This window comes from Eulemur rufifrons, chromosome 15, assembly GCF_041146395.1.
Source record: "Eulemur rufifrons isolate Redbay chromosome 15, OSU_ERuf_1, whole genome shotgun sequence".
Taxonomy (NCBI): domain Eukaryota; kingdom Metazoa; phylum Chordata; class Mammalia; order Primates; family Lemuridae; genus Eulemur; species Eulemur rufifrons.
Window position 1 is genome coordinate 1936874 of NC_090997.1, and position 12850 is coordinate 1949723.

Consider the following 12850-nt stretch of genomic DNA (forward strand, 5'->3'; position numbering starts at 1 on the left):
GTACTGCTTGATGAATTTTACAATGTGTATATATCTGTATAATCACTACCCAGTTTAAAATATAGAGTCGTCCTACCATCTGAGCAGTTTCCCCCGTCCCTTCTCGGTGATACCTACTCCATCACAGGTAATGTCTATTCTGGCCTTTACTTCATTACTTTTTATTTATTTTTACTTGTCCTCATAGATATGCAACCTTCTTGGTTGATTAACACAATGAAAGACTCTCTATTTCCAGGATGTGGATCTCCCTTGTCTTGAAAGTTGAGCAGCACATAACCTAAGCAAGGCACAGAGCGATGATCACAGCGTTCGTGCAGAGAACATGCGAGTACAGTGGTTAGGAAGGCTGTTTGCTCAGAGAAATAAACAAATGAGAAGAAGAGAGTTCAAAAATATCACACACACACAAAAAGACTTAATGAGAAGAGAGAAAATAGACAGTATTGTAAAGTGAAACTTTGTGAGTTTAGGTAATCCAAGAAGGCTTAATGATATGGAAGTGAAAAGTTTAATGATATGTATTTTTTCTCTTTTAGAAGGATTTTTCTTTTCCCCTGATATATAGTGGAATTTTTAACCTCCATGAGTACAGAATTGGTCTTGATCTGGACCTGGGCTGAGGCCTGGGCTCTGGAATGTTCCACAGCCTGGAAAATGCACTGGTTCTTGAGATTGGACATGGAGGAGCACACGCCTTTGGATGTGGAGTGGGCCGTGAGCTGAGCCACGGCCATGGATTTGGTCATGGAATGAATCATGGCGGGCATCATGGACACGGAGGAGGCCACAGCTATAGCCATGAAATGGATCACGGAGGAGGCTGCCAAGGGAGAGGAGAGTACGGACATAGGTTGGATAATGAAAGATGCTGTGGAAAGGAAAACCTCAGGGAAGAAGGGGGTCATGCAGGAGAAGGTGGTGACCATCAGATGCGTCAGACAGGCTTCCCTAAGTCTCCAGGGAATTAGCCACAGAGATGATCATGACTGACGTCAAGAAATGAACCAGAGAAGAGATCACAGAGAGTCTGGCCAACAGGACAGCCAGAGCAACAGAGAGTGGTTCTGGGGGACACCTGAGCCTCGGCAGGTTTGGATGTGAGCTTAAGTAAAAATGCCCCCTGAGCTTAACCGTGGTTCACAACCTCTTGAAAAGGGGGCACCATGGTCAACCTCAGAACAATTTCTCTTTGATCTCTCAACATACAAGCCTTTAGGCTTTGGATTTCTATTCTTTCTTCAGGATGCATCCTGACCAGTAAGAGGAAGAATAATATTATTACAGCTTAAAAAACAGCACATGGTATTTGTGGTAGCAAGATGACATGCTTGCTTGCTTACCTGGGCATTCTTTTCCCTCCTTTTTCCTTTGTCACCAGGAGCTTACCATGTGCTGAGCATTGTACTAGGTGACTTTAAATATGCTGTCTTTTAATGATCAAAACAGTCCTTTGAGAATGTCCACTTTTCTGGCAATATAGTGGACAAGGTACACTAACCACTACTTTCAATGAAAGTAATAAATATTTCTGGATAAAGTTTTGAAACAAATCTTTGCAATTGTATCAATTAGCTGGATACATAGTAGGTAATATTTAGGTCAATGACTGAGAGAAGGCAGAGACTCCAAGAGGCTTGAGAGGCCTCTGAACCAGCATTGAGGGAAGTTGCCAAACTTGCTAAACCTGAGCTTATGTGCTCACAGCTGCTTCGTGCTTGGAGTGCCAGGCTCAAAGCCCAGGGCCTGAGCATAGGTGGAGCCTAGCAGGAGACCCTAAATAAATCTGAGATCTAAACAGGTTAAATCCTCAGTGCACAGTTCAGCTATAAAACTCTATTGCCCACCATGCACACTGGGGACTGTGAGGAACTTGTCTGTCTCTAAACTTGGCACTTTGTGGAGGGGGTGAAAAATCTCCCCTGAGAATTTGTAATCACGTGACATGCTTCATTTGGGTTTGTGGCTTCAAGGCGTGCAAACTGAGGAGATCAGAAAGCCCTCTTAGACCCACACGGGGCCCTCCAGGTCTCCTTCATCTTTGGAAAGATGTTCCCTCCCTACTTCTTTGTCTCTTCCAAATGCTCGGAGACAAGTAAGGAAAAATTCACTGGGGCAGCGCTACAAATTAAAATCTCAAAATACCCTCGGCATCCACGTATTTACATTTTTACGTTTGTCTGTCTTCCCTTTGTCCTTTATTATTGCATGCTTATCGAGTGCCACATGCTATGCTAGTGGCTTTCAATACACCATCGTTTGTTTCTCAGAACAATTCAACAAGAACTTAAATTTCTGGCCATAGAATGGGCTAAGTGCTCTGAATGCAAATACCCTGAGAAGCTAACAGTTATGGAGGAAAAAATCTTCTTAAAAGAATCTGTGAGTTGGCAGGAAAGTAAGAATTGCTAAATTTAAAGACTAAGTTAAAGTAGGATGCAGGAAGTAAGGGATGTACTGAAGCCACCTTTTGCCAAACCCAGTGAACCTAAGCTTCAGGTATCACAGCCTCAGTAGGACCAGCCCAACCTGGGGAATCTAGTAGTAGACCCTGCCCTAATACTCCCCTAATACTGGAAGCTTCAGTGACACTGTAAACTAAAAATAAACCTGTCCCTCCTCTAAAAAAATGCAAGCAAAAATGCCTGTCTCTAAACTTGGTGCGGGTGAGGAAAGACGGATCCCTTCAGAAATCAATTGTAACTACAGCAACACCTCACATGGCTTGCAGCTCTGAGTCCTGTAGTCTAGGTAAATCAAAAGACCTCAATCCTATAATTTAATTTAAAAGCATCCTCAAATTATAAAACACATATGTCAAAACATCACATTATACCCCATAAATATGTACAGTTATAATGTGTTAATAAAAATTAAAAATATAATAAAATAAACTTCAGCTGGTAATGCTTCTATATGCTTGGCAGAAATATGCAAATTCTCCATCAAAGATCATACCTTCATCTCAGGCTTCAAAGAACATCTATAGATAACATTCCAAGAAAAATAAATTGATAGTCATAAATCTCAAATCACAAATGCAAACAGACACCCTGTGTAAAAGCCAACAAGGAAGAAAACAAAACAAAAATGCTAGACAGGAGGATCAGATCCATGAAGACTTCAGGTATTGGAATTACTAAGTACAGAATATAAAATAAGCAGGTTTAAATGTGTGTCACAGCTTTGTGTTGTCCACTGACACCCACTCTCCATCTTTAGCGATAGGACTCTCAAATATTAGGTGAGCACATGTCCCCCCAGCTAGAGACTGTGTTTTCCAGTCTCCCTTGCAGCTGGATGTAGTGTGTGACCCTGTTCAGGCCGACGGTGTGTGAACAGACACTAACAATCTTTCATGAAGTTAAAGAAACAAGAGAATTAAAATACTTGATGACGTTAGGGAACGAGTTGAGAGATGGGTACTAAGAATTAAGGTCCTTCTATCATTTTGATGGAGAGTAAAGATTACAGAGTCTTAATTACATTTAGACTCTGATAAGTGTGCATGTTATAAGTTTTAGGGTAGCTTCTAAAAGGTGGAATTTGAACTTGAATCCAGGATTTCTGCCTCCACATAATTCTAGAGGGGAAAAAAAGTCTCTTCCTTAGAGTGCTGTTGGCTTTTCAGCTACAGAATAGGATTCGGGAGTACAGGACCCAAGCTGTGGCTGACTGTGCCCCCACACCCGAGCCGCAGGAGCCCCCATCGCAGCCCGTAGGCAGACCCACTCTGAGCCACTCCGAGCGCAACCCTCACCCTTTCTGCCTCTCAGGCTCCCTCACTCCAAGCTCCTTCCTGTTTTCAGCCCACCTCCTGCTTGCCAGCTTCCTTCAAACAGGTCTCACACTCGGGGAAAGCTCGTTCGCCTACAAATAAATCATCTGAGATGTTGCCTCGTCCACGCAGCTTGTCCTCATTGTCAGAGGAATGGGGACACCACCCCTTGGTCATTGCTGTGGTTTGGCTACAGTTTGTTTGGCCCCACCAAGTCTCATGTTGAAATTTGGGAGGTGGGGCCAGGTGGGAGGTGTTTGGGTTGTGGGGACTGATCCTCATGAATGGCTTAGTGCCATTCTCGGGGGAGGGAGAGTGGGCTCTCACTCTTAGTTCCCGGGAGAGCTGCTGTTGACAAGCCCTGGCCCCTCCTCCACGCCCCCCTTCTCTGTGGCCAAGTGATCTCTGCTGGCAGCTCCCCACGACTTCCGCCTGAGTGGAGGCTCCCTGAGGAGCAGGCGCTGGCGCCATGCTTCTTGTACAGCCCTCAGGGCCCTGCACTGCTTCACCTGCTGTGAGTCTGAGGGAGCTTGTCCTGCATATTCAACACTCTCCCCACACCCTCAGCTGCCCTGCCCCAGCGACCCCAAAGATGGCTTCATCACTCCCTGATGTCTCTTCCTCTGTTCATTTGATGTGCACTGTTGAGTACCTACTGCATACCCAGCAATGCTCCATCTGTCTTCTGCCCAGATTCTCTTTTGGGTCCCCTATTTCTGTTTGCTTCAGAGATGAGGGTCCCGCCCTCTCTGCTCAACTCATCTGGGCTTCCTCCATGCTCAAGCAGGCTCGCAGGGCTTCCTGACCAGGAAACAAAGTCTTGAGCTAGAACAGGTTTCTAACCCCATCCTGCCTCAGAAGGAGTGTCCCTTCCACTCTGACAACCTTGATCTCCTTATCCCATTCTACCTCCTGCCACACCCAGCCCGGTGCCCTCCCTGTATGATCATGTCATTCTCCTTCCTTGCCTTCCCCTTGACCCCGCTCCCTTCCTTCCCAGGCTCAGCGTCTGTTACCTACTTGCAGCTGGCACACGGTCAGGTCAACTGCCCCACCTCTCCCCAGCCCGTGTGAGCTATAAAGGCCGCCGCAGCTCTTCCACTGCAGAGGAGGAGGCAGCGACATCGCACAGAGGAAACCTAAGGAGCCCAGGCATCCAGCCGTCCACCCCCAGGCTCAGGGCTCTTCCCAGGAACACATACTTGGGAGACCCGAGCTCCTGGAAGCTCCAGCCTTTATCGCTTCGCCTTCAACTCTCCTTTCCCAAGAAGCCTCTGTTCTTTGCCCTCTAAGGTCTTGGCACATCTGGGATCCAGGCATCTTGCTTTCCAGCCACAAAGAGGCAGATGAAGACGCAGAAAGGAAACATTGTCCTTATGTATTGGTTACTCTTGCTCCTCCTACTTTTAGAAGCTGGTGAGTGATCTGATTTAAAAGTGGGTGGTCTGAGAACATTTGAGGAGTCGGGGGAGATGCGACTGCCGCTGGGATGGCTCAGCTTCTCCTCCGTATGGAGGGTACTGGTTTCACCGTAATCACTTCAGCCTGACCATGTGTCGCCGGGGGTGGAGGAGTCAGAGCACAGTGGTTAAAGCGTGGGCTCCGGTCTCAGACCGCCTGCGTCTGAGTCGTGCCTCCATCTATTAACTGTGCACTTTGGGGGAGTTGCTTCTCTGTGCCTCAGTTTCTCACCTGTAAAATGGTAATAACCTGTGTGATGTGGTTGGGGACTTAAGTATCAAGAACCAGAAGAGTTGGCTGCTTTTTAAATGCCACTCTTCTATATTCTACAAACCCAATTTCTCTCCTGTCCCTAACACTGATTCCACATTAGCCTTCAACTCTCCTTTCTCAACAATCCTCTTTGCCCTCTAAGGTCTTGGGATATCTGGGATCCAGGCATCTTGCTTTCCAGCCACAGACCAAGGTCAGCCTAAGACCAAGAAAACAGAATTTAAGATTCAAAACGGACTTCTACCCCGTTTCCACAGCTCTGACACCGTTAAACACCTGGTGGGCTGTCTCGATCGCACAAATGGAACCCATGACTTCTTGGAGAATTCATCCTTTGGGGCCAAAATTAGCCTTCCCCATAACTGGGGCTCATTTATGTGTCTTCCAAATCTCTCCTCTTTGACTTGTACCCTCTACTGGTCATCCCAGTTTCTTACTTAGCTTTACTCGTGATTCTGACCTTGCCACTAATTTGTATCACATGGCAGATTGGGGGACCTTACCAAAATAGAGCTAAACTCTAACCCTATGGTAGTGCAGATGAGATTGAGGAAACACTACACACACGCAGGGTGAGGCGCTAGGCACCCTTGTCCCAGGCAGTAGTGAAACAAGCCATGCTGAGGCGAGAAAACACAGGCTGGGGAGGCCGTGTCTGCATCCTTCAAGGGAGCAAGGGGGAAAACGGGCACGTCCTTAACTCCAGCTGAGTGTAAGAAGTTGAAAACCTTCCCTGTGCCCACCCCCCATGGTTTATAGCCCTTAATCCTGGGAGTCGTATGTGCTTGAGCCACACATCACTGATCCCCTCCAGCCTTTGCGTGGCCATGCGGAGCCCCTGGCACGTTCGTGCACGTAGAGTCAGCTGGCTTCTTGTGAAGATGCAGATGCTGGTCCCCTCGCAGATCCTAATTCAGTTAGTCTGGAGTGATTTGCTTAAGAATCCTCATTTGCAACAAGCTGCCATAAGTGATTCTACTGCAGGTGTGTTCTGAATTATATTCTGAGAAATCTTTTCTAAGAAGGGAGCAACACTATTTTAAGAATGAAGTAATCAATGCATACTAGTTTCCCCCAGTCCTCTAAGTCCCTTATGACACTTTGTATCTGTACTGGATCATGTGTACCAGAATGTGGAATGAACGTATCTACCAGCAATGTCAGGTCATGTAACTCCAGCACTGGGAGAGGGTGGGAGAGTGACTTAGCTGATACCTGGAAGTGCAGATTCAATCGCCCGCGTTCCACTGCCTGCTCCACTACTTCCTAGCTGTATAAACTTGGGCAAGTGTCAACATTTCTGAGCCTCAAATTCTTCATCTCTGCGGTGATAATATTAATAATAGGATCTATGTTAGACATCTCTAGTGAGCATTAAATAGAATTCTTCATGTAATGGATTTAAGCAAGTATTGAGCAGAAAGTTTATGTGTGCAATATATTAATACATTTATCATTATTTATGATTACCTTCAGGAATAACTTCCAGTGGGGCTAGCACACCTGCCAACACCACACCCAGTGCAACCCCCACTGCCTCCGGCACATCTACCACCACTGGAACCAGCCCAGCGTCCAGTAGGACCATCACAACAACCAACGCTGGGTCCAGCACGACCCCTGGTGAGACCAGCACAGCCACCAGCTCTGGGTCCAGCACAGCCACCAACACTGCATCCAGCACGACCCCTGGTGAGACCAGCACAGCCACCAGCTCTGGGTCCAGCACAGCCACCAACACTGCATCCAGCACGACCCCTGGTGAGACCAGCACAGCCACCAGCTCTGGGTCCAGCACAGCCACCAACACTGCATCCAGCACAACTGCCAACACTGCGTCCATCACGACCCCTGGCGGGACCAGCACAGCCACCAGCTCTGTGTCCGGGGCGACCCCCGGAGGCTCTGGCACACCTGCTCTGACTGCAACTTCCAATAGAGTGAGCACCAGTACTGCTACTACAGGGAGTGCGGTGAAGCCTAGTGGGTCCCTGAAGCCGTGGGAAATCTTCCTCATCACCCTGGTCTCTGTCACAGCGGTCGCGGTGCTCTCTGCCGGGCTCTTCTTCTGTGTGGTGAGTGCCTGCGTGCAGGAAAGGGCCTGCCGGAAGGAGCAGCCTGTGAACAGAAGGGGCTCCAAATCGGGGCTGGGTAGGGTGAATCAGGAGAGAATTACAAAGAGAAATGGCAATGTGGACCCAGAGGAGCCAATTAATATGTGGAGGAAATTGCTGACCACTGGGAGAAGGTGACTGAAGGCTGGAGGGAGGAGCTCCCCTCACTAGGGGAGGGATATGGGTGGAAGGGGGAGAAGATTCCAGAAGGAGTCCACGGTGAAGGCTTGGGAGAGGGGGATCCAGTGCTGAAACCATCGAATTCTTCTTTTCCTAGAGAAACAGCCGGTCCCTGAGAAACGTCTTTGACACAGCTGTCTACCGCCCCCACCGCCCCAACCTTGGCCTTGGCCCGGGCCCTGGAGGGAATCCCGGAGTGCCCCGCAGGCCTAGGTGGAGCCCTGGCTGGTTCTGGAGCAGACCCACATCCGCAGTGGCCATGGAGATGAGCAGGCCGCACAACGGGCCCTGAGCGCCCGACCCAGGGAGCCGGGGCCTCCGGGGAGGAAGCAGACCTGCACTGGTCCCAGGAGACCCCTCCCCTGACAGCCCTGGGGAACACATTGCTCCTCTCTCTGGCCTCTGCCAGACACTAAAAAGAGGATAATATATTGGTCATTAGGCTAAGCAATAAATACATCCAACTTGCATGACGGAGAGAGCTGTGTGTGCACAGGGGTGGGTGTCTGGAGCGCTGAGTCGAATTTCCCAGCTCCGGGAGAGCCCTCCACGCTGGCGTCCATTTGGCTTTGCGAATCTCCACAGCAAAGGCCAGAGACCTCATTCATATCTCTGTGTCCCCATTTTCTAATCCTTCCTGCCCCGAGCAGGACCCCGGCGTCCCCGGGACTCATGGTGCTGGCAGGAGAACGGGGCTGGCAGAGCCGAGAGGAGGGCGGGTGCCAGGAGCGCCCGGGCTCGCCCGTCAGGCCTGTGGGGCACGGCGAGCAGGCTGCGGCGCTGGCGGAGCCCCGGGCAGGAAGAGGTGGAGGAGGCGCAGCCACAGGCTCTGTGGGGCGGGGCAGGTTCACGCAAAGCCACGCTTCCCAGGGCGCTTACAGCGCTCCAGCCCCGAGCTGCCCGTCAGGGCCAAGGTGCTGGTTCCAGCTAGTCTCTCTCAGACTGCTGCCCTGGGAGGCACAGAGACAGCGCTTCCCGGTCCCAAGGGAAAGACCCTCTGGCCTGCTAAGGTCTGACCTGTCAAGAGGCTCTTGGCAAAGACACTGAGATTCTCAGGGGCCCCCTCCCAGAAGGGCTGCACATGTCCCTTCCATGGGTCCAGGGCAGGAGGGCCCTCCAGGTCTTTGAGGACAGAGGGTAGCTGCTTTGGAGGCTCAGTTGCTCTGGTTCTGCAAGCTGGTGGGAGGGATCCTAGCTGGGGCAGACCCTCGGCGGAGAGCTGGCAGTCTGTCGCTGGCTCGCTGCACTCCCAGCAGTGGAAACTCTGCCTTCCACCACTGACCAGCTTTCTCAAGTGTCAGCCAACCAAATAGTAGGATCTTGCCAATGTGGCTGTAGGAAAACAGCCTGTTGCGTGGCAAGAATGACACTATCTGGAAGCAAAAGCACCATGATGGCCAGCGTTTGACTCCTGCATGCAAAGTGTTCTGCAGCAAGGTCTTAGGACGATGCCTTTAGCATAGGTAACCCCTCATAAGGATGCTCATCCAACCTCCCCAGTGGTTATGAGTTTTGGCAACACAGTCTGACATGGATGTGGCCAGGATGTGGCCAGCTGCACCTGTCACTACCGTAAAAACTTGTCATATAAAGGATATTTTGCAGAAGGCTGGTGGGGGATCCACTGTCTCATGGCCACCTGAGACTTTGCTTCTCTTCGAGAAAGTCCCTATTAAATTGTATCTTAAACAGATTCAAGTAGACCTACCATTTGATCCAGCAATCCCATTATTGGGCTTATACCCAAAGGAAAAATGGTCATTCTGTAACAAAGACACATGTACCTGAATGTTTATAGCAGCACAATTCACAATAGCAAAGATGTGGAAACAACCCAAATGCCCATCAATACATGATTGGATTAGTAAGCGGTGGTACATGTATACCATGGAATATTACTCAGCTATAAGAAATAATGAAGATACAACATCTCTATGGTTCTCCTGGAGAGAGTTGGAACCCATTATATTAAGTGAAGTATCCCAAGAATGGAAAAACAAGCATCACATGTACTCACCAGAAAATTGGTTTCCCTGATCATCACCTAAATAGACATCTGGGAACGACACCAATCGGATATCAGACTGAGGTGGGGAGTGGGGGAGGGGATGGGGGTATGCCTACACAATGAGTGCATTGCGCACCGTTTGGGGAATGGTCACACTTGAAGGTGCTGACTCGGGAAGGGGAGTTGGGGAAGGGAGGGATATATACCTACATGATGGGTGCCACGCACACTGTCTGGGGATCAGACACGCCTGGAGCTCTGACTTGGGGGGAAAGGCGGTACATGGACAACGTATGTAACCTGCAATTCTGTATCCCCCATAACAATAAGATGAAATAAAAAAAAAAAAGAAAGAAAAAAAACTTTTTTCTCTCTGAGAAACTAGATTTGTCAATGTCTTTCTTCAGCCTCTCAGTTCCGTCAGCCTTTGGGGGTAGGTCTGCATGTACCTGCTCCCCGTGGGACACCTGCAAGGCCAGCCAGGAGCTGAGAGGCCAAGAAAGAGGTAAGGGGAATGGCACACCTCTGGGGGAGTCCCAGGACAACCAGCCGCACCCACGGGGGCGGGGTGGCACGTCTGTTACATGCTTGTGGAGCTCTGCATGAGGACGAGGGTGGCCCCCAAATGCCAGCTGGGGCTGCACTGTGGTAAGGAAGGGCAGTGGACAGCCACTGCAATGGGTTGGCCATTTTTGTTCATTTGGCAGTGGAGACCCAGCTAGCAGCAGAGGCAAAAGTTAAGGGCTGGAGGAGAAATTGCAACTAGAAAAGGACGTGTGCCTTTCCACTTCTGCCCTTGCATCCAACTTCATGGACAAAAGTGAAGATCAAGAGACAAAAACTGCCTTTTCCGCTACCCAGAGAGGGGTCCACAGGGCGTTGTTCTGGATTCCTGCCGCAACTTAAAGGGAAACTATGGCCATGTCCAGAGCTCTTGATGCATTGCAAATGAAGGAGGAGGACGTCCTCAGATTCTTTGCATCAGGAACCCACTTAGATGGCACCAACCTGGACTTCCAAATGCAACAGTACATCTGCAAAAGGAAAAGTGACGGCATGTGCGTCGTAAACCTGAAGAGGACGTGGGAGAAGCTTCTGCCGGCAGCTCGTGCCATTGTTGCCACTGAAGACCCTGTGATGTCAGTGTCACACCCTCCAGGAATACTGGCCGGCGAGCTGTGCTGAAGTTTGCTGCTGCCACCGGAGGCACTCCTGGAACCTTCACTAACCGCATCCGGGCGGCAGTCCGGGAGCCACGTCTGCTGGTGGCCACTGACCCCAGGGCTGACCACCAGCCTCTCACGGAGGCCTCCGATGCCAACCTGCGACCGCGGCTCTGTGCAGCACAGTCTCGCTGTGCTAGGTGGACCTCGCCGTCTCCTGCGGCAACAGGGGCTCCCCCCGCGGGGCCGGCCCGGTGGCTGCTGGCCTGGGAAGCTCTGCGCATGCGAGGCGCCGCCCCCCTGAACTCCCGAGGGAGGTCACGCCCGGTCTTTCCCTCTGAGGAGACTGGGAAGAGATTGGGGAGGAGGAGCAGGCCGCCGCCGAAGCAGCTGTGACCGCGGAGGAACCGCAGCTGAGGGGACTGGCCCAGCGCTGAGTCTGCTGGGGCTCAGCCTGAGGTCGCACCCTGTGAAGGGCGCGGGGGCCTCTGTGCCTGTTCATCAGTTTCTTAAAGAAAAGACGAGAATTGAAACATGAGCACACAGATTTGCTCACCTACAGGGAAGGAAATGGAAACAACCAAAAATCAGGGCCACCGTGATTGAACCGGGTCGGGGTGTGGAAACTCGAGGTCCCTGGGAACATTGTGAAGAAGACTCTGATGACCAGAAGCCACAGCTGAGGAGGGGGACGAGGGACACTGGAAGGCTGCCCCCTCCCGCAAAGGCAGGAGAAAGCCCAACTGCAGCCAAATGGGGGTCGCCGATCGGGGACTCCCACAGGGCTCTTCGCTGCAGCCCTCGAGACAACGACCCGGGGGCTCTGGCGGCTTGGACGGTCCAGCTGGGGGACACAGGCGATGGTATTTCCTCAGCCAGGAATGAAGCAGAAAAGACGAGCAACATCACCACCCACCCAGCCCTGCGGCAACGCCCGCGTGACCGGAGGCAACGCGAGCCTCACTGGCCGACCGTTCGGCTGCAGAGGCTGGGCCTGCGGAAGGCTGACCAGGAGGCGCCACCTCCTGCCCTAAACTGAGGGGTCCCGGGCTTCTCCGAGAGTTAGGGAGGCGGCAAGTCATCTATGCTCGAGTTTCCACCGTCCCCACTGAGAGTGTTGTTGCCACCAGGATGACAAATGATGGTCTAAGGTGCACCAAGAGGAGGGCACGGCCCTTTGCTGTCTTTGTTGAGTCCCACGGTGGGACAGGATGCACGTGATGTGGGAGAAGTCATCGCAGATTTGGGAGAAACCGAGAAAGCCCGCGACAAGGCACGCTTGGTAGCCCGTAGCCCGACAAGGGCTAACCAAGCGGAAAAAGGAAACTGCACAGAAAAAGAAGGGAGCAAAAGGGAAAGGGATCGCTAAGAGTCACACACAGGCAAGTGGGGCGCGAGGTACCGGGGGCAGGAACGCCCTGAGGAAAACAGACACCCCAGAGCTGTGTCCACAGCCTTATGGGGCACAGCAGCCGGAAGGGCAGTTCCGTCCCTTCCCTTCTGCTGCTCACGCTAATGCCCCGGCCTATCAGAGGTGGTCCCACCCCCGCCCCGAGATTAGGAGCGAGGCCAGGGTGGACCCCATGTTCAAGCAATAGGAGGTGAACAGAGGCCCACACTGAGCCCACCATTCACTGGTCCCTACCTCCCCCCAAGTAAAGAGAAGGCCCCTGCCTTAGCAGATATGGGGAGGAATGTGCTTTAGTCGGTGGAAATCCAGAAAGACCCCCACCAACAGGCTGCCATTGATGGTCATGGGGGACCAACAATTTGGGTAAAAAGGACTTTAACACCTCTAGGTATGGGAAAAGCTCCCCCTGCCCCATAGAGATGTTTATTTCCCCTATTCCAGAAAACATTTCAGGTGTGGATA

The 12850-nt window shown here is 51.2% G+C and overlaps 1 protein-coding gene and 1 pseudogene across 1 annotated transcript; both read left to right on the forward strand.

Annotated features, from left to right (window-relative positions):
* Positions 1-759: 759 nt before the first annotated feature.
* LOC138395641 (mucin-21-like) lies at positions 760-8098 on the forward strand. The gene is made up of 4 exons (XM_069488494.1): positions 760-841; positions 4178-4292; positions 7035-7587; positions 7904-8098. Exons 1-4 carry the CDS (start codon positions 760-762, stop codon positions 8096-8098), a joined length of 945 nt encoding a protein of 314 aa, XP_069344595.1.
* Positions 8099-10735: 2637 nt separating this feature from the next.
* On the forward strand, positions 10736-12016 carry LOC138395642 (small ribosomal subunit protein uS2-like; annotated as a pseudogene).
* Positions 12017-12850: the final 834 nt, after the last annotated feature.